Raw genomic sequence first — 24,366 nt, 5'->3', positions numbered from 1 at the left:
AGGAAAAGTGTGACAAAAATAACAGGCAAGACTTACACAGCATTGGCTGTTATTTCTCAAGGTTTTGTCCTGTGGATGTGAATCACTAAGAACACATGCATTTCCCAAGTTTTAGGAGATAGATAAGGGGAAAAAAATCATCTTTGGGGTTTGCTCCGGTTCTTGTTTAAGCTTTGGAGTGTGTAGAGTAACACACGGGAGGCTAAAGCGGAAACAGGTTTTGCTTCATTAACAATGAGTCCTGCTGGCTTATCCAACAAAATGCCTATTTCCTTCTGACCCTTTAATTTCCCCTTTACCTACAAATCTGAGGGTTTTAATCTGCCTGGATCCCTTGGCAAGAAGGTCAGAAGTCATTGTCACTCTCATCCAGGGGCTCAGGTTTCCGGACTCTTTGACTGGGCTTAGCTGGTGAGAGAGCAATGCTCTCGTCCTCCAAATCGTCGTCGTCTTCATCATCCTCCATGTCAATCTCACTGTCCTCTGAGTCTTCCTACAGAAAAAGACAGCAAATACAGCTGAGGGTCCCGCCCTGCTACTGACATCATGTCAGCAGAGACCCTACCTTGCTTTTTTACTAGTAGCTCAATAACCAGCAACACCCACATGAAGGAAGAGCTGGCCAGAGCAGCAGTCAGGCTGTGGGGGCATAAGAACGGGGCCAGTGTCTATATATTGCTGGCTGAAATACATATATAAATGTGTCTTCCAACCAGTAACCCTCAAACACCAACGGGCAAGCCAAGGCTGGAGCTGCAAGGTGGCTTTCCCGCCGACGTCTCAGGAGCACCACTGGATGTGCACGGAGGCTCACTGGAGGCCCAGAGACCCACCAGTAGACAGCAAGAAGGGCAGGGGCTTGGTGGGGGTTGCTTATTTGGGCTTTTGGATGGAAAGCCACTCAGGAACTGGGTGTAAGGAGCAAAATAAAAGACATTCTCTCTTTCATCATCTAGATCAGGGTGACCAACTCAACCAGCTTTTTCATACTGCAAGTCCTGTATCCCCAGTAAACCAGGATGGTCAGTCACTCTATATAGACCATTCCCACCGGCACACATACATGCTGCAACCTCCTTCTTCTTAAAAACACAAAATAAAAAACCCTAAAATGTAACCCCACCTTCCTCTGCAGCTACTCTGCCCTGTTCTCCTGTGGCCTCACAGCAACCCCCCTGAACGAGCTTGCACTCACGCTATCCCTGCTGGCTCCCCTCTCGCTGCCCTCTAAGCACCCACTAGCCAGGCTCTCACTCCCCCCCCAAGTCCCCCAAGACTGAAACATTCAATGGATTCAGATCCTATGGGTAATTCTCCGTTCTCCTGTTTGACCCATGGCTGCATCTGACACAGGACTGCTCCTCCTCCCCCGGAACCCCCTTCCTGTGCTCCAGGCCCCCTCCTCTCAGGTGCTCGCCCCACCTCACTTTCTTGTCTTCTCGGTAGAGCTTGCCTGACCTGCTTCCTCGCCCTGACCTCTGCAATACAGGGTCGGCCTTGGGCCTCCTCTCTTCCCTTTCTACTCTCTCTCCCCGAGCAATCACATCTATCCTCGTGGTGGTCTTTGGGTGGCTCCCCCAAATTCAATCTCCAGCTGAGACCTGACCCTTGAAGTCCTCAACACCAGCATGTGGACATCTAGCAGGCAGCTCACGCTGAGAATGTCCAAAACCAGACTCTTGATCTGCTCTCAAGTCCCTTCCTCAGGTCTGCCCCCCTCAGGAAATGAAAACTATGCTTTCAGCCAATTAAGCCACAACCAGGGCATTTCTCTTTCTCTAACATCTCATGTCCAATTAACAAAACCTAATGGTTCTCACCTTAGAAACATCCAGAATCTGACCACATCTCACCAGTCTGCTGCTACCGCCACCCTTGCTTCTGAACTAGACCCCTGCAAATGCCCCCCACCTGGTTCCTCTGAAACTCAGGTCAGCTCTCCTGGGTCTCCAGCACCTCCCCGCTGCACTCAGAGAGCGCAAGCCCTCGTCACATCCTGCAAAGCTGTGCGTGGCCCCTGCTGCCTCTCCTGCTGCTCCTGCCCCAGTTCACTCACTCCCAGTCACGCTGCCGCCTCCGGCCCTTGAATTCAGGAACCACGTTTCCTAGGCCTCACTGCCCCACCGCAGCATCACCTTCCTCCTACCACTCAGCCCCCTGCCCAATGTCACCTCATCAGAGACCTTCCCCGACCAATCAGAAGACATCGACCTCCTCCCTCATCCCTGTTACTCTGTCCCCTGAACCTGCTTTATTTTTCTTATCACCATGACCCCTGATGTATCTGCTTGATGACCGTTGGAATGTAAGCCTCAAGAAGGCAGGGGCTTTGTTCTGTTCACTGCTGTATTCCCCTAACCCCTAACGGTGCCTGGTACGTAACAGGCACTCAACAAGGACCTGGCAAGTGAATGAGTGAACAGGTGAAGGACAAGCCCCTATGCCCAGGGGGATGTGTGGAAACAGCCTCCTTGAGATAAATAAGTAGCAACAGGTACAGAAGAGATTTTAAGCTACAAATAAGGCATTTACTCAGAAAAGTAGAAAGCTATACAAATAATCAAGCAAATCGTAAGAAAAGAGGCCAGTGTCATGAGTTTCCACACCAGACTTTCCCTAATTCTGTCTCAGATGGGTAAGATGGATGGATAGAAGCTATTTAGCCATCCATCCCCTAATTTGTTAAAAAAAATTTTGGAGGTAGTCTCTCTGCTTCTCTACAGACTGTCTTCTATGAATTAAAGGCCCTATCTTCTCTGTGCATCTTGCCCAGAAAATCTGAGTGACCTCTCCCCTCCTGTGAATTTCTCTAAAAGTATTCACCATTGGTACCTAATAAACAGAACTGTTGTACAAGAATATCAGCCCATGCTATGTGCATGCACTAGTGCCGTGCTCCAGACACGCATGGCATTCAGCCTGATGGGAGGTCTGCGATCTCCATCAGTCCAGTCACCTTTGCCTCTTGGGCCTCACAGCCCTTCCAGGGACTCAACAAAGAAGGTACACCCAGAGCGATGGACGGTGTGGCCCCAATAACCGGACCCCAGCAAGGATGCCTTGGTTCCCCATTCCATTGGTTTCCCAGTCAGTTATCCACTCAACAGTGCTCAAGGCATCAGCAACCTGATGTCACACTCTGGGCCCTGGTCTCGAGAGAGCCTGACTTTCAGGTTCCCTCCCCAGAATGGAGCTGAAGAAAAGCCTGGTCTTGACCCCGGCCCTCAGCAGAATCCTTTCTCTTCTAGGTTACAGTTCAGGGGCCTGATAACCTTCCTTGTCTCTTGGCTCAGTGTTCACCCCGCCTCCTCATGAGCACAGGGACCTCTAGGTAACTTCACCACTCACTGTGGAACCCATCTGAGTGGCTTCTTGCCCCAGACACAAGGCATCACTCTTGGGGAAGGCTCTCTGCTGACCGTAAGTGGCTCACACACACACAAATGGAGGTGAAAAAGAAAACCAACCTGTTTCCTGGAGCTGGAAGTCTTGCATTTACCTAAGAGAGCTGGTGCTGCTTCCATCTTTGGAAAGCGAGAATGGAAAGAACAATGAGAAGAAAAAAAAAAAAAGTAGGGCAAGCACGTTCATTTGAAAAGAAAAGAAATGAGCCAACAACTAGCAAAGAAGAGAGTCTAGCTCCTTGGGAGGTTGAACTCCGCCACAAACCCAGCGAAGGGCTGGGCTGAGAAGCAGCACATTGCGCTAAACTGGTCAGATACACTTAGCTTCTCGGCCAAACGAGCCTACGAGGCTGGCCCAAGACAGCCAAGACCAGGATAGCTCAGGGAGCTGGTCGGGACTCACATCGTCGTCCGAGTCTCCACCTTGCATTGTGCCCACGACACGTTTGCTGGGTCGTCCTGAGGAGAACAAAAGCATGAAGAGAGTATGAAAACCTTGTAGGATACAGGACAGGAAATGGCCTTCAAGATTTGCTTTCCTTTAGAAAACTGGGAAAAAGAAGAATCACATTAAAAAACTGACTTAAGGAAAAAAAAAACTAACTTAAGTAGGTACTTTCCTGGTGGGCCAGTGGTTAAGGCTCCACACTCCCAATGCAGGGGGCCTGGGTTCGATCCCTGGTCAGGGAACTAGATCCCACATGCATGCCAAAACTAAAGATCCTGGGCTTCCCTGGTGGCTCAGTGGTTGAGAATCTACCTGCCGAGGCAGGGGACACGGGTTCGTGCCCCGGTCCGGGAAGATCCCGCATGCCGCGGACCGGCTGGGCCCGTGAGCCATGGCCGCTGAGCCTGTGCGTCCGGAGCCTGTGCTCCGCAACGGGAGAGGCCACAACAGTGAGAGGCCCGCGTACCACACACACACACACAAAACTAAAGATCCTGCATGCCACAAATAAAGATCCCACACGAGGCAACGATGATGCCACATGTTACAACTAAGACCCGGCACAGCCAAATACATAAAATAAGTAAATAAATACTTTAAAAAAATAAAAATAAAAAACTGACTTAAGTAGCATCCAGCTAATCAGAACCGTGGTAGTAATAGATTTTCTGCATTTCCACTTTTAAAAAGAGGAAAAGGGCATTAAAATATAAGCACAAATCATAAATCAGAAAAATAAATATGCATCCTGTAAATATTTTAGGGAAAAATCACTGAATCCCATTATTAGTATACATGCAATAGAACAGATGTGCTCTCTGTTGAAAAAAGAAATATATTCTCCTTTTATGGGCCAGTGTCACTTGTACTTGGATCTATGTCTGAGCTCCAAAGAGTAAAAAAATTTAAGTATCACATTAATTTATCCTTCAAAACACCATCATTATCTAAGTGATTCTCCCCTCCTCCTCTGGAAGTCAATGTTGTCTAGATGTGACTTCTGCAAAAACTCAGGAGCCATCCTTGCTGGGTGAAGGCAGAGAGCTGCACATACCCGAAGGCTGAAAAACGGCCACCGGTGATGCCAGGGCCAGGCCTCAGAAGAAAGGCAGTGAAGGCAGCTCAGAGGAGCTCACTCAGGGCAGGCCTGGAGATGGCCATCAAGAGCTGTTTATGGACACACTCCCTTGGTCAGATAAAATGCAACTCTTGTGTTGTTTGAAGAACTTATTTATAGTTTTTGGAAATGAACCCTGTGATTTTACTTCTGCAGGCTGAGTGGTCAGCAGGAGAATTTAGGAAACCAGTGCCCTTACTATGTTTTATTGAGCCAATTCCATACCTTTTTAGAGCCTTGGCCCCCATCTGCAGAATGGGAGTCATAACCTCTAACCTCTATTTATATCATGAAGCTCTTAAAAAATAAAAGGAAGAGAAAGGAATCAGAGCATCTAATTATCCTATAAAAAAATGAAATATAATAAATAAAAATAGCTAAGCCTATAAGAGAAAGCAGTTAATATAGAAGTTAATATAAAACAATAAAGATGATTTACAACTTAGAAGTATTATATACATAAAAATGCAATTTTGTTCCAAAAATTAACAGAAATGCTTTATAGGCAAATATAGGGCAAATATAGATACTAAATGTATCTACCAAAATAACAATTTATATAACCTTTGACCTAAGAATTCCATTTTTAATGATGCAACCTAAAAAAACACTTGCATATATGCGGAAAGATGTACATACAAAGGAAAGAGTGGAAATACTTAAATATCTATCAATATGGAATGCCCAAATAAATTATGGGTACAGCCACAGGATGGAATACTATGCAGCTGTCAGAAAGAATGAAGCAGATTTATATTTTACTGACATGGAAAAGGTTCCAGTATATTTAATAATAATTTTAAAAAGCAAGTACAGAACCACACACAATCTGGTCCCATTTAGGTTAAAAAATGTTTCAGGTGATCTTTATGTCCACATCTGAGTGTGTGTGTGTGCGCTCATGAGTGGACATGTGTAAATGTGTGGAAAGGTAATTTGGAAGGACACACCCCAAGCCACGGGCCATGACCCCTGCAGGTGAGGGAGTGGGACATGAGGAAGACCCCAGGGGAGCACCCACATTTGCTCCACATATGTTATTGCTTGAATCTTTTGCAGTAAGAAGGTAGAAACTAGAACTTTTTTTTTTTTTTTTTTGGCCACACCTCACAGCATGGGGGATCTTAGTTCCTTGGCCAGGGATCAAACCTGTGCCCCCTGCAGTGGGAGCATAGAGTCCTAACTACTGGACCGCCAGGGAATTCCCAGAAGAACTTTTTTTTAACAGCACAGATGCTCACATAAGTCTCTTATTTGTGCATTAATTCTCTGACCATAAGGGATGTAACTGCACTGAGAGCAGTTTGGACCCAAAAAGGGCAGAATTCAGCTGATCAGCAGAGGCAGTGTGTTATGTGGCCTCTGTGAGAAGTACCAAACCATAAATAAGACTAGCTATTCTTGGGGCCAAATGTAAGAGTATTAGCAGCAAAGATGACCACTGACCAGTTTAAGAGCCAAATCCTGATAAACAACAGGGCAGTGTGCTTATGGGCCTTGAAACCAAGCAGCCTTGACCCAATCCCGGCCGTCATTTCCTGTGACAGGGCGTGGGGCGGAAGCCAAGCAAGAGCCACTGTGGTACCTTGCAAGAGCGCCTCCATGGCTGTCCGTGGCTTGGACAGCCGTCTCTCTTCTAGTTCACTGTCGGATTCATCGTCCTCCTGGATGTCAATGTCGGAGTCATCATTACCTGGCAGTGACACAAGTAGGCAAAACAAAAGGGCAGCTCCGTCATTGCCTCTAAAACAGCTTCTGTCCAGTAAGGCTCTTGTCAAAAGCCATCTGTGCTTCTGAGCCTTTCTTTTGATGCATTTGATTTTACAAGGTTCTTGGGAGTTGCCTGTAGATACTTAGTGAAGAGTTAATGCAAACAACCATAGGCTAGTTTTTTTTATAAACAATTTTCCAAAGCAAGAAAAAAGTGGGTCAGTTATATCAGTTAGAAACATTATTCCAGTATGTAAAACTAAAAAACTGAGTAGCCAGCTGTCAAGGTAGCTGGGAGTTCTTCGTTAGTTGGGGGGGAAAAAACATCTCTGTTCAGTCTTAGGCCATGTTACCAGAACTCAAACTCCTTGAGGATAACACGAGGGCAGTGGAGCCCACTGAAATGTTCAACAACTGCACCAGAACAAGCCTGGAGCAAGAGGGAGATGGGCCAGGAAGGGCCTGATTGGGCTGCCTGGGAAAGATGGCTACCTGGTGACTGGCAATGAAAATTGGTGCTCGTGATATTCCTTACTGGAGAAAATTCATTATAAAGGTAAACAAAGGTCATTCTCAATGCAACGGCCTTTTACATTAATTTCTTAAATACTCCTCTGGAGTTTTCTGCAGGTTGAACATTTCCTAATGTAAACCTACAGAAGGAGAGTTTCCACAGTGGGGAGAAAAAACTTTCACTGCCCAGCTCAACTGCTCTGTGCCCAGAAAGTGACAGAGGTTTTAGAAGGATGGAACTGGAAGAATGCAGTTGCTGTTCTGTTCACTGACTCTTAAGACAGTTTGCAAGTAGAGTAACTGTTCATCTACAGAAATGCTTTGCGTAACTCCTGCTGTAAGAGAGTAATGAAATGGAAGCTGCATCTAGCTGGGCACTGAGGGAAAGTGTCCTTTAGCCCTGGAGAGAAGAACTGTACTCTACAGCATGAAGGGGCAAAGCTGGGAGCTGGAGAAAGTGTCAATAACGGCATCCCGTAAGGACTTCAGTACAATCGATCCGACAGCTACCACCTTATAAAAGCTGTTACAGAGAATGTGATTAGATATTAACTAGATATTAACACAAATTAATGACCACAAAGTGAAATCACTCTTCAGATTAGTTCACTTTTTACTTCCTCCAGGAAAATTATGACATTAAATCCTCACCCCATGCAATATAAAGCAAATGATATCATGAATTTTAAACCAACATTAATACAGGTAACTTGGGCTCAGTACGATTTCTTCTGACAAGTCACAGCAATAGATTGAGGACCAAGCACGTAAACTAAAGTTAATACATGCTGACACTGAAATCACCGAGTTGTCAGTGACACGTTAAAATGAGTATGGCCAACTAGGGTGCCGGGATGATTCAACAGGAAAATAATAGACTTTCCAAAAAGTAGTGCTGGGACAAATAGACAGCCACACACAAAAGAATGAGGTTGGCCCCCTACCTCACACCATATACAAGAATTAACTAAAAATGGGTCAGAGACCTAAATGTAAGAGTTAAAACTATAAAACTCTTAGAAGGAAACAGAGGGGTAAACCTTGGTGACCTTGAATTCAGCAGTTTCTTAAATATGACACTAAAAGCACAAGCAACAAAGAAAAAAATTGATAAACTGTACTTCCTTAAAACTTTGTAAAGCAAAGGACAGCATCAAGAAAGTGAAAAGACAGTCCAGAGAATGACAGAAAATATTTGCAAATCAGAAATCACATAAGGGTCTAGTATCTAGAATATATAAGTCAACAATAAAAGGAAAACCCAATTTAAAAATCTGCAAAGGGCTTGAATAGATCTCTCCAAAGAAGATATACAGACAGCCAATAAGCAGGTGAAAAGATGCTCCATTTCATCGGCTATCAGAGAAATTCAAATCAAAACCACAATGAAATATACTTCATACACACTTAAACTGTACGCAGCTCCTTTGTAAGTTTCTCCTTTTAGATCAACACTGTCCAATAGAAATATGCCAGCCCCAGATGCAATCTAAAATTTTCCAGTAACTACATTAAAGCAAAAAGAAACAGGTGAATTAATTTTAATAATGTTTTATTTAACCCAATATATGTAAAATGTCATTTTAATAAGTAACCAATAGGAGACTGCTTCAAGATGGCAGAGTAGAAGGATGTGCTCTCACTCCCTCCTGCAAGAGCACCGGAATCACAACTAAATGCTGAACAATCATTGACAGGAAGACACTGGAACTCACCAAAAAAGATCCCCCCCATCCAAAGACAAAGCAGAAGCCACAGTGAAATGGTAGGAGGGACGCAATCAAAATAAAATCAGGGTGGGCTTCCCTGGTGGCGCAGTTGTTGAGAGTCCACCTGCGGATGCAGGGGACACGGGTTCGTGCCCCGGTCCGGGAGGATCCCACATGCCGCGGAGCGGCTGGGCCCGTGAGCCATGGCCACTGGGCCTGCGCGTCCGGAGCCTGTGCTCTGCAGCGGGAGAGGCCACAGCAGTGAGAGGCCAGTGTACCGCAAAAAAAATAATAATAATAAAATAAAATAAAATAAAATCAGGGGCTTCCCTGGCGGCACAGTGGTTAGGAACCCACCTGCCAAGGCAGGGGACATGGGTTCGAGCCCTGGTCCGGGAAGATCCCACATGCCACAGAGCAACTAAGCCCGTGCGCCACAACTACTGAGCCTGCGCTGTAGAGCCCACGAGCCACAACTGCTGAGCCCATGCACCTAGAGCCCGTGCTCCGCGACAAGAGAGGCCACTGCAATGAGAAGCCTGCGCACCGCAATGAAGAGTAGCCCCCTGCTCATCGCAACTAGAGAAAGCCCGTGCGCAGCAACAAAGACCCAATGGAGCCAAAAATAAAAATAAATAAATTTACAAAATAAAATCAAATCCCATAATTGCTGGGTGGCTGACTCACAAACTGGAGAACACGGATACCACAGAAGTCCACCCACTGGAGTGAAGGTTCTGAGCCCCACGTCAGGCTTCCCAACCTGTGGGTACAGCAATGGGAGGATGAATTCCCAGAGAATCAGACTTTGAAGGCAAGCAGGATTTGATTGCAGGACTTCGACAGGACTGGGGGAAACAAAGACTCCACTCTTGGAGGGCACACACAAAGTAGTGTGCACATCGGGACTCACGGGAAGGAGCAGTGACCCCATAGGAGACTGAACCAGACCTACCTGCTAGTGTTGGAGGGTCTCCTGCAGAGGTGGGGGGTGGCTGTATCTCTCCGTGAGGACAAGGACACTGGCAGCAGAAGTTCTGGGAAGTACTCCTTGGTATGAGCCCTCCCAGAGTCTGACATTAGCCCCACCAAAGAGCCAAGGTAGGCTCCAGGGTCGGGGTGTCTCAGGCCAAACAACCAACAGGGAGGGAACCCAGCCCCACCCATCAGCAGACAAGCGGATTAAAGTTTTACTGAGCTCTGCCCACCAGAGCAACAGCCAGCTCTACCCACCACCAGTCCCTCCCATCAAGCCTCTTACATAGCCTCATCCACCAGAGGGCAGACAGCAGAAGCAAGAAGAACTACAATCCTGCAGCCTCTGGAACAAAAACCACATTCACAGAAGACAGACAAGATGAAAAGACAGAGGGCTATGTACCAGATCAAGGAACAAGACAAAACCCTAGAAAAACAACTAAATGAAGTGGAGATAGGCAACCTTCCAGAAAAAGAATTCAGAATAATGACAGTAGGATCCAGGACCTTGGAAACAGAATGGAGGCAAAGACTGAGAAGATGCAAGAAATGTTTAACAAAGACCTAGAAGAATTAAAGAACAAACAAACAGAGATGAAAAATACAATAACTGAAATGAAAACTACACTAGAAGGAATCAATAGCAGAATAACTGAGGCAGAAGAACGGATAAGTGACCTGAAGACAGAATGGTGGAATTCACTGCTGCGGAACAGAATAAAGAAAAAAGAAGGAAAAGAAATGAAGACAACCTAAGAGACCTCTGTGACAACATTAAACACAACAACATTCGCATTATAGGGGTCCCAGAAGGAGAAGAGAGAGAGAGAGGACCAGAGGAAATATTTAAAAAGATTATAGTCGAAAACTTCCCTAACATGGGAAAGGAAATAGACATGCAAGTCCAGGAAGCACAGCGAGTCCCAAACAGGATAAACCTAAGGAGAAACATGCTGAGACACACAGTAATCAAATTGGCAAAAATTAAAGACACAGAAAAATTACTGAAAGCAGCAAGGGAAAAATGACAAATAACATACAAGGGAACTCCCATAAGGTTAACAGCTGATTTCTCAGCAGAAACTCTACAAGCCAGAAGGGAGTGGCATGATATACTCAAAGTGATGAAAGGGAAGAACCTACAACCAAGATTACTCTACCCAGCGAGGATCTCATTCAGATTCGATGGAGAAATCAAAAGCTTTACAGACAACCAAAAGCTAAGAGAATTCAGCACCACCAAACCAGCTCTACAACAAACGCTAAAGAAACTTCTCTAAGTGGGAAACACAAGAGAAGAAAAGGACCTACAAAAACAAACGCAAAACAATTAAGAAAATGGTCATAGGAACATACATATCGATAATTACCTTAAACGTGAATGGATTAAATGCTCCAACCAAAAGACACAGGCTTGCTGAATGGATACAAAAACAAGACCCATATATATGCTGTCTACAAGAGACCCACTTCAGACCTAGGGACACATACACACTGAAAGTGAGGGGATGGAAAAAGATACTCCATGCAAATGGAAATCAAAAGAAAGCTGGAGGGCTTCCCCGGTGGCGCAGTCATTGAGAGTCCGCCTGCCGATGCAGGCGACACAGGTTAGTGCCCTGGTCCGGGAAGATCCCACATGCCGCGGAGCGGCTAGGCCCGTGAGCCATGGCCGCTGAGCCTGCGCGTCCGGAGCCTGTGCTCCGCAACGGGAGAGACCACAACAGTGAGAGGCCCGTGTACCGCAAAAAAAAAGAAAGCTGGAGTAGCAATACTCATATCAGGTAAAATAAACTTTAAAATAAAGAATGTTACAAGAGACAAGGAAGGACACTACGTAATGATCAAGACATCAATCCAAGAAGAAGATATAACAATTATAAATATATATGCACATGACATAGGAGCACCTCAATATATAAGGAAACTGCTAACAGCTATAAAAGACGAAATCGACAGTAACACAATAATAGTGGGGGACTTTTAACACCTCACTTACACCAATGGACAGATCATCCAAACAGAAAATATTTAAGGAAACACAAGCTTTAAATGACACAACACACCAGATAGATTTAATTGATATTTATAGGACAGTCCATCCAAAAACAGCAGATTATACTTTCTTTTCAAGGGTGCGTGGAACATTCTCCAGGATAGATCACATCTTGGGTCACACACCAAGCCTTAGTAAATTTAAGAAAACTGAAATCATATCAAGCATCTTTTCTGACCACAACTCTATGAGATTAGAAATGAATTACACGGAAAAAAATGTAAAAAACACAACACATGGAGGCTAAACAATATGTTACTAAATAACCAAGAGATCACTGAAGAAATCAAAGAGGAAATCAAAAAATACCTAGAGACAAAGGACAAGGAAAACACAACAATCCAAAACGTATGGTATGCAGCAAAAGCAGTTCTAAGAGGGAAGTTTATAGCAATACAATCCTACCTCAAGAAACAGCAAACATCTCAAATAAACAATCTAACCTTACACCTAAAGGAACTAGAGAAAGAAGAACAAACAAAACCCAAACTTAATAGAAGGAAAGAAATCATAAAGATCAGAGCAGAAATAAATGATATAGAAACAAAGAAAACTATAGTGAAGATCAATAAAACTAAAAGCTGGCTCTTTGAGAAGATAAACAAAATTGATAAACCATTAGCCAGACTCATCCAGAAAAAGAGGGAGAGGACTCAAATCAATAAAATTAGAAATGAAAAAGGAGAAGTTACAACAGACACTGCAGAAATACAAAGCATCCTAAGAGACTACTACAAGCAACTCTACACCAATAAAATGGACAACCTGGAAGAAATGGACAAATCCTTAGAAAGGTATAACTTTCCAAGACTGAACCAGGAAGAAATAGAAAATATGAACAGACCAATCACAAGTAATGAAATTGAAACTGTGATTAAAAATCTTCCAACAAACAAAAGCCCTGGACCAGATGGCTTCATAGGTGAATTCTATCAAACATTTAGAGAAGAGCTAATACCCATCCTTCTCAAACTCTTCCAAAAAATTGCGTAGGAAGGAACACTCCCAAACTCATTCTATGAGGCCACCATCACCCTGATACCAAAACTGGACAAAGATACTACAAAAAAAGAAAATTGCAGACCAATATCACTCATGAATATAGATGCAAAAATCCTCAACAAAATACCAGCAAGCAGAATCCAACAACACATTAAAAGGATCATACACCATGATCAAGTGGGATTTATCCCAGGGATGCAAGGATTCTTCAATATACGCAAATCAATCAATGTGATACACCATATTAACAAACTGAAGAAGAAAAACCATATGATCATCTCAATAGATGCAGAAAAAGCTTTTGATAAAATTCAACACCCATTTATGATAAAAACTCTCAAGAAAGTGGGCATAGAGGGAACCTACCTCAACATAATAAAGGCCATATACAACAAACCCATAGCAAACATCATTCTCAATGGTGAAAAACTGAAAGCATTTACTCTAAGATCAGAAACAAGACAAGGATGTACACTCTCACCACTATTATTCAACATAGTTTTGAAAGTCCTAGCCACAGCAATCAGAGAAGAAAAAGAAATAAAAGGAATACAAATTGGAGAACAAGAAGTAAAACTGTCACTGTTTGCAGATGACATGATACTATACATAGAGAATCCTAAAGATGCCACCAGAAAACTACTAGAGGTAATCAATGAATTTGGTAAAGTTGCAGGATACAAAATTAATGCACAGAAATCTCTTGCATTCCTATACACTAATGATGAAATATCTGAAAGAGAAATTAAGGAAACACTCCCATTACCATTGCAACAAAAAGAATAAAATACCTAGGAATAAACCTACCTAGGGAGACAAAACACCTGTATGCAGAAAACTGTAAGATGCTGATTAAAGGAATTAAAGATGATACCAACAGCTGGAGAGATATACCATGTTCTTGTATTGGAAGAATCAATATTGTGAAAATTACTCTACTACCCAAAGTAATCTACAGATTCAATACAATCCCTATCAAATTACCAATGGCATTTTTTTACAGAACCAGAACAAAATATGTTAAAATTTGTATGGAGACACAAAAGACCCCAAATAGCCAAAGCAGTCTTGAAGGAAAAAAACGGAGCTGGAGGAATCAGACTCCCTGACTTCAGACTATACTACAAAGCTACAGTAATCAAGACAATATGGTACTGGCACAAAAACAGAAATATAGATCAATGGAACAGGACAGAAAGCCCAGAGATAAACCCACACACCTATGGTCAACTAATCTATGACAAAGGAGGCAAGGATATACAATGGAGAAAAGACACTCTCTTCAATAAGTGGTGCTGGGAAAACTGGACAGCTACATGTAAAAGAATGAAATTAGAACACTCCCTAACACCATACATAAAAATAAACTCAAAAAGGATTAGAGACCTAAATGTAAGACCGGAGACTATAAAACTCTTAGAGGAAAACATAGGAAGAACACTCTTTGACATAAAACACGGCAAGATCTTTTTTGATCCACCTCCTAGAGTGATGGAAATAAAAACAAAAATAAACAAATGGGACCTAATGAAACTTAAAAACTTTTGCACAGGAAAGGAAACTACAAACGAGATGAAAAGACAACCCTCAGAATGGGAGAAAATATTTGCAAACGAATCAATGGACAAAGGATTAATCTCCAAAATATATAAACAGTTCATGCAGCTCAGTATTAAAAAAAAACAAACAACCCAATCCAAAAATGGGCAGAAGACCTAAATAGACGTTTCTCCAAAGAAGACATACAGATGGCCAAGAAGCACATGAAAAGCTGCTCAACATCACTAATTATTAGAGATATGCAAATCAAAACTACAATGAGGTATCACCTCACACCAGTTAGATTGGGCATCATCAGAAAATCTACAAACAACAAATGCTGGAGAGGGTGTGGAGAATAGGGAACTCTCTTGCACTGTTGGTGGGAATGTAAATTGATACAGCCACTATGGAGAACAGTATGGAGGTTCTTTAAAAAACTAAAAATAGAATTACCATATAACCCAGCAATCCCACTACTGGGCATATACCCAGAGAAAACCATAATTCAAAAGGACACATGCACCCCAATGTTCACTGCAGCACTATTTACAATAGCCAGGACATGGAAGCAACGTAAATGCCTATCGACAGATGAAGGGATAAAGAAGATGTGGTACATATATACAATGGAATATTACTCAGCCATAAAAAGGAACGAAATTGAGTCATTTGTAGAGACGTGGATGGATCTAGAGACTGTCATACAGAGTGAATATATGTGGAACCTAGAAAAGTGGTGCAGATGAACCAGTTTTCAGGGCAGAGATTGAGACACAGATGTAGAGAACAAATGTATGGACACCAAGGGGGGAACGTGGCGGGTGGGAGGGGTGGTGGTGTGATGAACTGGGATATTGGGATTGACGTATGTACACTAATATGTATAAAATGGATAACTAATAAGAACCTGCTGGGGCTTCCCTGGTGGCACAGTGGTTGAGAGTCTGCCTGCTAGTTCAGGGGACGTGGGTTCGAGCCCTGGTCTGGGAGGATCCCACATGCTGCGGAGCAACTGGGCCCGTGAGCCACAACTGCTGAGCCTGCGCGTCTGGAGCCTGTGCTCCGCAACGGGAGAGGCTGCGATAGTGAGAGGCCCGTATACCGTGATGAGGAGTGGCCCCCACTTGCCACAACTAGAGAAAGCCCTCGCACAGAAACGAAGACCCAACACGGCAAAAATAAATAAATGAATTAATAAACTCCTACCCCAACATCTTAAAAAAAAAAAAAAAGAACCTGCTGTATAAAAATAAAATAAAATTCAAAAAAAAGTAACCAATTTAAAAAAGTATTAATGAGTAATTTTACTATACTTTTATAGTAAATCTTCAAAATCTGGTGTATATTCTCGACAAACAGCACATCTCGATTCGGACTAGCCACGTTTCAAGTGCTCCAAGAACACCAGCTCATGGCCAGGTACCGATGGTGCAATTCTAGACGTGGAGATCCCTGAGCGCCTTTTCCATCACTGTGCACTGGCACAACACCCGTCACACAGTAGGCATGTGGTAAATGTGCATGACATGCATGAACATCTGCTCTCCACTACACCACAAAAATGGAACCACAGCAAGGTTACTCAGTTACTTTCTAGAAATTCCTGGGTCATTTTATAAATTCAGAGGATTCTTTAAGTTCCTAATGCTACAGTGCTTGAATCCTACCGAGGATAGAGTTATAAATTTACCCCCAGCAACAAGGTTTAAAAGGATGGTGGGAAGATGAAGAGTCGCCCTTGAATTTTATTACAGGGCATCCCAGCAGAGCACTTCGCCTTTTTAATCTCTGGGGCCTGTGGCACTCTCCCATCTCTAATTACTCAAACTTTCTCTTCCTCAAACCTCTTACTCCAAATCCCAAAGCCAAATCTGAAATGACTTTACCTCCTGCTTAACAGGGAAGACAGCCTCCATCAAATGTGAGCCCCTCAAGCACACGGCCCACCTTCCAGCTCATCTCATCTGCCTCAGCTCCAGCCCCATGTGTTCATACTTTTCCTCACTCAGCGAAACTCACTGAGTCTCTCACAGAAAGGCTGGGACTTTCCCCATCTGATGGCTCCCTTCTCCCCAGCTCTACTGATTTAGCCTTTGCTTAAACAGCATCTCCTGGTGAGGTCTACCCTGACTCCTCTTTAAAACTGCAATTCTATTACACCTTCCCTATGCCCCTTATCTGCTCCACATTTTCCCCCATGGCATTTTTCACCTTCCACAAACAGCTTGCTTATTGTTTGTCCCCCAGCATGTCATTAGCACATCAAATCGTTTAAGGCAAGGAACCCTGTCTGCTGTCCACTGCTATGTCCTTAGCACCCAGAACAGATACTCAATAATGCTTTGCTGGGTTGAATCAGCTACCTGCAGAGTGGCCTGAACAAGATGCTCTCTTCCAGCTTTTGGATTTTGCTAATTCTTGCCCCAATTCACATCTATGTACTATTAGATTTTTCTGTTCAGAGGAGTCTTTCACAGATGGAGAAAAGTTCAGAAGGTCTTCCTTTATATCCCAATACTCTGGGCAATGTTCCCACATGTGCAGAAAAGCAAAGAAAGACAGGGCATCTTAAGAAGCTTGGGATGAATAGAACTGAGAATGGTCCTTTGTAAATATTTCCCTAACTTCTTTGCTCAAAAATTACTAAATTAAGCACTTTCCTTCATTAAGTTGGTTTAAACTGGAACTTATTTTTCCAAAAAAACTAAATCACACATACTCATGAGAATCTCTGTCCTTCATGAGATCCTAAACCTATGGATCACAAAATTAAAGTCTGAGTTCAGAAGAATAAAGCAAGATCACTGAGAAAGGTCTTAATGTGCTGGTCCAGGGCAGAGCAGGATGCAGCCAACCAACCGGGCTCTTACCTGTGCTGGGCCTCTCGGAAGGGGATAAACTCCATGCAGGCTTATCACTTAGGGCTGCTTCAGGCACTCCTGGCCGACCTGGAACCATAAAGGTGAGGGGCTGCTTTCGCTAGAGAGGCCCTTGGAATTTTCTAAACTTGCCCCTAGAGAATTTCACAGCAGTCCCTACTCTTCTTCCAGAGTTTCCTGACATTCAGGAGAGAGAGGCATAGAACAAGTATGACAGGAAAGAGATACAAAGGGAAAAGGCAGAGAGAGAGCACACCTGCTGGGACAGGTACACTTCCCGCCAGCCTGAGAGAAAAAACCATCACAGGAAGAGAAACAAGCAAGAGAAGTAACTCTGTGAGACAAAGCCATCAATTCCGCGTGAAGATCACGTGCTGCTACTGCTCCCAAGGCTGACTTGACACCTTGGTGAAGTTCATGGATGAAGTGTGCTACTCAGACATGGGGAACATTTCTTCCCAGAATCTAGGTCTCACAAGTTGGTAACCCCCATTTCTCTACAGTTGAGAGTCTAGATGAACGACTTTGGATTACTGGGGGACATATGACAGGTGTGTGTGAAGTGGGGGGACTACCTTCAAGTAAGTACACTTGTACTGCGTCACAATACTTGCTTTCCCTCAGTTTGCCTTAAAATAAGGAACCCTACAAGACCTCTAAGAGCAAATTTTCTTGTATAATTATATGCAACTCAAACTAATTGTATCATTTAAACAGGGGAAAACAGTATTTCAGTTGGCACGAAAACCAAATGTACTTTAAATGCTATGTAATTTAAAACATTCTCTTGAGCTCCTGAGTGAATTAAAATGGTACCTGATATAAAAGTTGTGAGAAAATTGCCTTTTGAAAATAAATAAAATACGCGTGTAAGTTTTCCGAGGCTAAAAACTCTAGTCCAGAGTAAGCACGTCCATTTAAAAAGTGTGGGCTTACTTCTGCTCTTGAGCAATCGCTTTTCTTCCTCCTTTAGCTTGTTCTGCATCAGACGGAGAGTGTTTTCAGCTTCCTATGGAGCAGGAAAAACAAGATCCAGAAGAAATGACACTTTCTGGACTGTTTTATTATTCTTTACCATGTAAGTACTGCTAAATTTGTGATATAGAAGCAAAAAAGACTAAACTACAGGAAGGGGAAGAGAACTAACGCTGCATGGGAAACTCAACACCCCTTCTCCGTCATCACTCTGGCAGCCCGATGAAAAGGGGGGCTCCCAGAAGTGACACCACTGGCCCAAAATGGGCCTCACTGGTCCCCAAAGCCAGGCTCCTCACACTACACCTCACTGCCTCTGAAGAAAACTGACAACACAACAAGATGCCCGTCACGTGTGCCTGTGTGGGATGTGGACACAGGAACAGATGTATCAACTATGGGGCCTCTTGCTCTTAAAATAAAGCACGAATTTTATCATTTTTCTGCCCTGCACAATTCTAACCCTGAAAGGGGCTAAATGGTACGAGTGATCAGATAGGAAAAGAAAGAAAGAAATACTAGTTTTAATTCCTAGGGTATAAAAAAAGCTAATACTTGAGTTAGGTTACAAAATGTGTCCCTGATGATTGTCAAAAAAGAGAATGGGAGGGACTTCCTTGTGGTGGTTCAGTGGTTAAGACTCCGCACTTCCACTGCAGAGGGTGCGGGATCCATCCCTGATTGGGGAACTAAGATCCCGCATGCCGTGCGGTGCGGCCGGAAAAAAAAAAGAAAAAGAGAGAATGGGAGAGGAAATTGGCTTTTAAAAACGTGCTGTTGTTCTAAATGTTAAAAAGGAAGCACTGTTTCATAAATGAGATATTTTGAGGGACCAGGTATTAGAAGCATGGGGAGTAGCTGTGAGCACAGAAGAAAAAGAGGGTAGGTACTTGCTGAAGGGCGGGTGGGCAGGAAGGTGCCCCTCAGAAGTAACCGGGGCCACCCACTCGCATCCTGAGGTGCGTTCTTTGGTATGTTCTCTGAGCCCAGGGGTGGCCCAGACAATAGTACAAAATGATCAGCTTATTTTCACTGTCTCTTTCCCAGACACCCAATGTTTAAAATGTCTAGAACTCCAGGGTCTTTTCATTGCCCTCAAAACATGCCTGTCCTGGACCCTCCATTCCTCCATGGCCTGCCTCTGCCTTACAGGAAGAGTGGCAACGGGTTCCTCATCCAGATAAACATGTCCAGATGAAGGTGTCAGTTAGAGCCAGCCCTCTTGGCAACAAAGTAGCGTCACCTAATTCAAATGTCCAGGTTTGTAATAAGGCTAGGATAACCTTTATACCAAAAGCTGTCAAGGACAGCATGAGAAAGGGAGACTGGAGACCAGTTTCACTGTGAACATAAATTCCAAATGCCTATTTTAGGGTTAAGCAGAAATATCCCTAGGGGATAAGGGCAATTCAAAATGACACCAACTTTGTCCAATTCCTTTGCTCTGATTCCATATTTATCAACTGATGCTGGGATCTGAAATACTCTTTCCTAAATGGCCTTACACATTGGGATGAAAGGAACCTGAAAGACAGCTGGTCAGTTTATAGGTCATACATATTTCCCACCATAATCAATAAGCTACAATTCTTCTTTATAAAGTAGTTTCTGAAAAGCTACTCTGGGTGATTCAATAAACCAGGACTTGAAAATCTTAAAGTGAACTGACCAAGCAAGATCTGTACACAAGACATGTTACATAATTTGTGGGACTCAGTGCAAAATAAAATGCAGTTAAAAATTACTAAGAATTTCAAGACGGTGACAGCAGAGGATTAAAGCAAGCCCAGGCCCTTCTAAGCTTGCAGCTGTATCCAACTGCACAGGTCATGTCCCAGCCCTGTCTGTAGTCCTAACTGACCAAACTCTGGTGACAACCTACTACCAAAGATTTGACAACCTTGGAGCCCAGGCTACACAAGCAGAAAAACAGAAGAATCACATGAGCAATCCTTAGTCTGATCAGGGAGAAAAAACATTCACCTGATATTCTTTTCACAGTGATATTTACAAACTGGCATGTCAACAAGTACAAAGTAACACACCAGAACGAATGGTCATACAGAAGGACTAAGCACTCACCTCAAACCTCTCTTGCTCCATCCTGTGATGATCCTCGAGTTGCTGTTCCAGATAAGCCAGATTTCGAAATTTCTCTAGATAAATGTCATACTGCTTTTGCAATTCATCCTCAGTCTTCTCATATTCATCCATAAAGGCTGGCCTAGAAAAAAAAATGAAATAAAAATTGAAAGATTAATCAATATACAAAAATACAGTAGTTTGAAATTGGTATTCAGAGCTCCAGATTCCGTCCTGGTTTTCTTTGGAAAGCCTTTAATTAGAGAAGGTTCTTCATTCTTGTAACTAAAGCAAATTTCCCCTTTTCTCTTCCCTCCCCACAAAATGAAGATACTTTTAATCAAAAATTAAGACACACTCTTTGTAAAAACTAGAAATAATCCTGAAAGTATTAATAAAATTAAAATTACTCATAATCCCATCACTAGATATTAGCACTTAATATTTGACATACATCCTTTCAGACTTTTCTATGCATAGATACATACAGAAATGCATTTCTTTTTAACAAACATTAAGTATATTATCTTAAATGAAGCTCTGAGGTCTTTTTTCCTCACTCAATATGGCACATATTTCAATACAGAGTTAAAGAATAATCATACATCATACACATCTCTAAAAATCAATAAATTAAATATATGCATTATCTTAGTTGGGCATAATATTCTGTCTGAATGCTCCAAAATTTAATCAGTCTCCTAAAAAGAGAAAATGCAGGTTGCTACAAATTAAATCTAAGTTTTTAAACAATATAAAACTTAAAAATAAAACCACAGCATAAAAACCTGTTTCAATTGGTTTGCTGAATTTTTTTCTCTTATTATTGATCTTAAAGGGAAAACTTTGTTCTTTTAAAAATATAAACAGGGCTTCCCTGGTGGCGCAGTGGTTGAGAGTCCGCCTGCCGGTGCAGGGGACACGGGTTCGAGCTCTGGTCCGGGAGGATCCCACATGCTGCGGAGCGGCTGGGCCCATGAGCCATGGCTGCTGAGCCTGTGTGTCTGGAGCCTGTGCTCCACAACGGGAGAGGCCACAACAGTGGGAGGCCCGCGTACCACAAAAAAAAAAAAAAAAATATATATATATATATATATATATATATATAAACAGATAGGGACTTCCTTGGCAGTCCAGTGGTTAAGACTCCGAGCTCCCAATGCAGGGGGCACAGGTTTGATCCCTGGTTGGGGAACTAAGATCCCGCATGCCGCACGGCACAGCCAAAAAAATTTTTAAAATAAAAACATAAACAGACAAACTAGAAAATAATTTATAATCTTTTGGACTAGAGGAAAACAGAGAAATTTTTCTCTTAAAAGGATCTGAGGCTTGTGGAACAAAAATCACATTCACAGAAATATAGACAAGATGAAAAGGCAGAGGGCTATGTACTAGATGAAGGAATAAGACAAAACCCTAGAAAAACAACTAAATGAAGTGGAGATAGGCAACCTTCCAGAAAAAAAATTCAGAATAATGATAGTGAAGATGATCCAGGACCTCGGAAAAAGAATGGAGGCAAAGACTGAGAAGATGCAAGAAATGTTTAACAAAGACCTAGAAGAATTAAAGAACAAACAAACAGAGATGAAAAATACAATAACTGAAATGAAAACTACACTAGAAGGAAACAATAGCAGAACAACTGAGGCAGAAGAACGGATAAGTGACCTGAAGACAGAATGGTGGAATTCACTGCTGCGGAACAGAATAAAGAAAAAAGAAGGAAAAGAAATGAAGACAACCTAAGAGACCTCTGTGACAACATTAAACACAACAACATTCGCATTATAGGGGTCCCAGAAGGAGAAGAGAGAGAGAGGACCAGACGAAATATTTAAAGAGATTACAGTCGAAAACTTCCCTAACATGGGAAAGGAAATAGACATGCAAGTCCAGGAAGCACAGCGAGTCCCAAACAGGATAAACCTAAGGAGAAACATGCTGAGACACACAGTAATCAAATTGGCAAAAATTAAAGACACAGAAAAATTACTGAAAGCAGCAAGGGAAAAATGACAAATAACATACAAGGGAACTCCCATAAGGTTAACAGCTGATTTCTCAGCAGAAACTCTACAAGCCAGAAGGGAGTGGCATGACATATTTAAAGTGATGAAAGGGAAGAATCTACAACCAAGATTACTCTACCCAGCGAGGATCTCATTCAGATTCGATGGAGAAATCAAAAGCTTTACAGACAACCAAAAGCTAAGAGAATTCAGCACCACCAAACCAGCTCTACAACAAACGCTAAAGAAACTTCTCTAAGTGGGAAACACAAGAGAAGAAAAGGACCTACAAAAACAAACGCAAAACAATTAAGAAAATGGTCATAGGAACATACATATCGATAACTACCTTAAACATGAATGGATTAAATGCTCCAACCAAAAGACACAGACTTGATGAATGGATACAAAAACAAGACCCACATATATGCTGTCTACAAGAGACCCACTTCAGACCTAGGGACACATACACATTGAAAGTGAGGGGATGAAAAATATATTCCATGCAAATGGAAATCAAAAGAAAGCTGGAGCAGCAATACTCATATCAGATAAATAGACTTTAAAATAAAGAATGTTACAAGAGACAAGGAAGGACACTACATAGTGATCAAGGGATCAATCCAAGGAGAAGATATAACAATTGTAAATATATATGCACCTAACATAGGAGCACCTCAATACATAAGGCAACTGCTAACAGCTATAGAAGACGAAATCGAGGGCTTCCCTGGTGGCGCAGTGGTTGAGAGTCCGCCTGCCGATGCAGGGGACACGGGTTTGAGCCCTGGTCTGGGAGGATCCCACATGCCGTGGAGCAACTGGGCCCGTGAGCCACAACTACTGAGCTTGTGCGTCTGGAGTGTGTGCTCCGCAACAAGAGAGGCCACGATAGTGAGAGGCCCACGCACTGCGATGAAGAGTGGCCCCCGCTTGCCGCAACTAGAGAAAGCCCTCACAAAGAAACGAAGACCCAACATAGCCAAAAATAAATAAATTAGTTAATTAAAAAACCCCAAAAAAGGGCTTCCCTGGTGGCGCAGTGGTTGAGAGTCCACCTGCCGATGCAGGGGACACGGGTTCGTGCTCCGGTCCGGGAAGATCCCACATGCCGCAGAGCGGCTGGGCCCGTGAGCCATGGCCGCTGAGCCTGCGCGTCCAGAGCCTGTGCTCCGCAATGGGAGAGGCCAAAACAGTGAGAGGCCCGCGTACCACAAAAAAAAAAAAAAAAAAAAAAAAAAAAAAAAAAAAAAACCCCAAAAAACCTTAGAACAGCTATTAAAAAAAAAAAGAAATGAATTACAGGGAAAAAAAACGTAAAAAACACAAACACATGGAGGCTCAACAATACGTTACTAAATAACCAAGAGACCACTGAAGAAATCAAAGAGGAAAGCAAAAAATACCTAGAGACAAAGGACAATGAAAACATGACAATCCAAAACCTATGGGATGCAACATAAGCAGTTTTAGAGGGAAGTTTATAGCTATACAAGCTTACCTCAAGAAACAGCAAACATCTCAAATAAACAATCTAACCTTACACCTAAAGAAACTAGAGAAAGAAGAACAAACAAAACCCAAAGTTAGCAGAAGGAAAGAAATCATAAAGATCAGAGCAGAAATAAATGAAATAGAAACAAAGAAAACAATAGCAAAGATCAATAAAACTAAAAGCTGGTTCTTTGAGAAGATAAACAAAATTGATAAACCATTAGCCAGACTCATCCAGAAAAAGAGGGAGAGGACTCAAATCAATAAAATTAGATATGAAAAAGGAGAAGTTACAACAGACACTGCAGAAATACAAAACATCCTAAGAGACTACTACAAGCAACTCTACACCAATAAAATGGACAACCTGGAAGAAATGGACAAATCCTTAGAAAGGTATAACTTTCCAAGACTGAACCAGGAAGAAATAGAAAATATGAAC

The 24,366-nt window shown here is 42.7% G+C and overlaps 1 protein-coding gene across 4 annotated transcripts in view; it reads right to left on the bottom strand.

The window, feature by feature from the left end:
• Positions 1–346: 346 nt before the first annotated feature.
• Positions 347–24,366, bottom strand: part of CLUAP1 (clusterin associated protein 1) — a gene marked incomplete at both ends in the record, with an annotated part of 50,185 nt that continues 26,165 nt past the window's right edge. For 2 of the 4 annotated variants that reach the window (XM_079718446.1, XM_079718448.1), the window contains 6 exons: positions 347–493; positions 3,468–3,524; positions 3,808–3,863; positions 6,555–6,662; positions 18,295–18,367; positions 20,416–20,557. In XM_079718446.1, the coding sequence (XP_079574572.1) occupies positions 347–493; positions 3,468–3,524; positions 3,808–3,863; positions 6,555–6,662; positions 18,295–18,367; positions 20,416–20,557 (583 nt within the window). Of the gene's footprint in view, positions 494–3,467; positions 3,525–3,807; positions 3,864–6,473; positions 6,663–18,294; positions 18,368–20,415; positions 20,558–24,366 lie in introns of all 4 variants that reach the window. The other 2 variants (XM_079718445.1, XM_079718447.1) reach the window with 2 other exon arrangements.

Source organism: Hyperoodon ampullatus (assembly GCF_949752795.1).
Source record: "Hyperoodon ampullatus genome assembly, chromosome: 14".
Classification (NCBI taxonomy): Eukaryota; Metazoa; Chordata; class Mammalia; order Artiodactyla; family Ziphiidae; genus Hyperoodon; species Hyperoodon ampullatus.
Note: the sequence above shows the minus strand (reverse complement) of the source record. Positions and strands in the feature narration are given on the sequence as shown.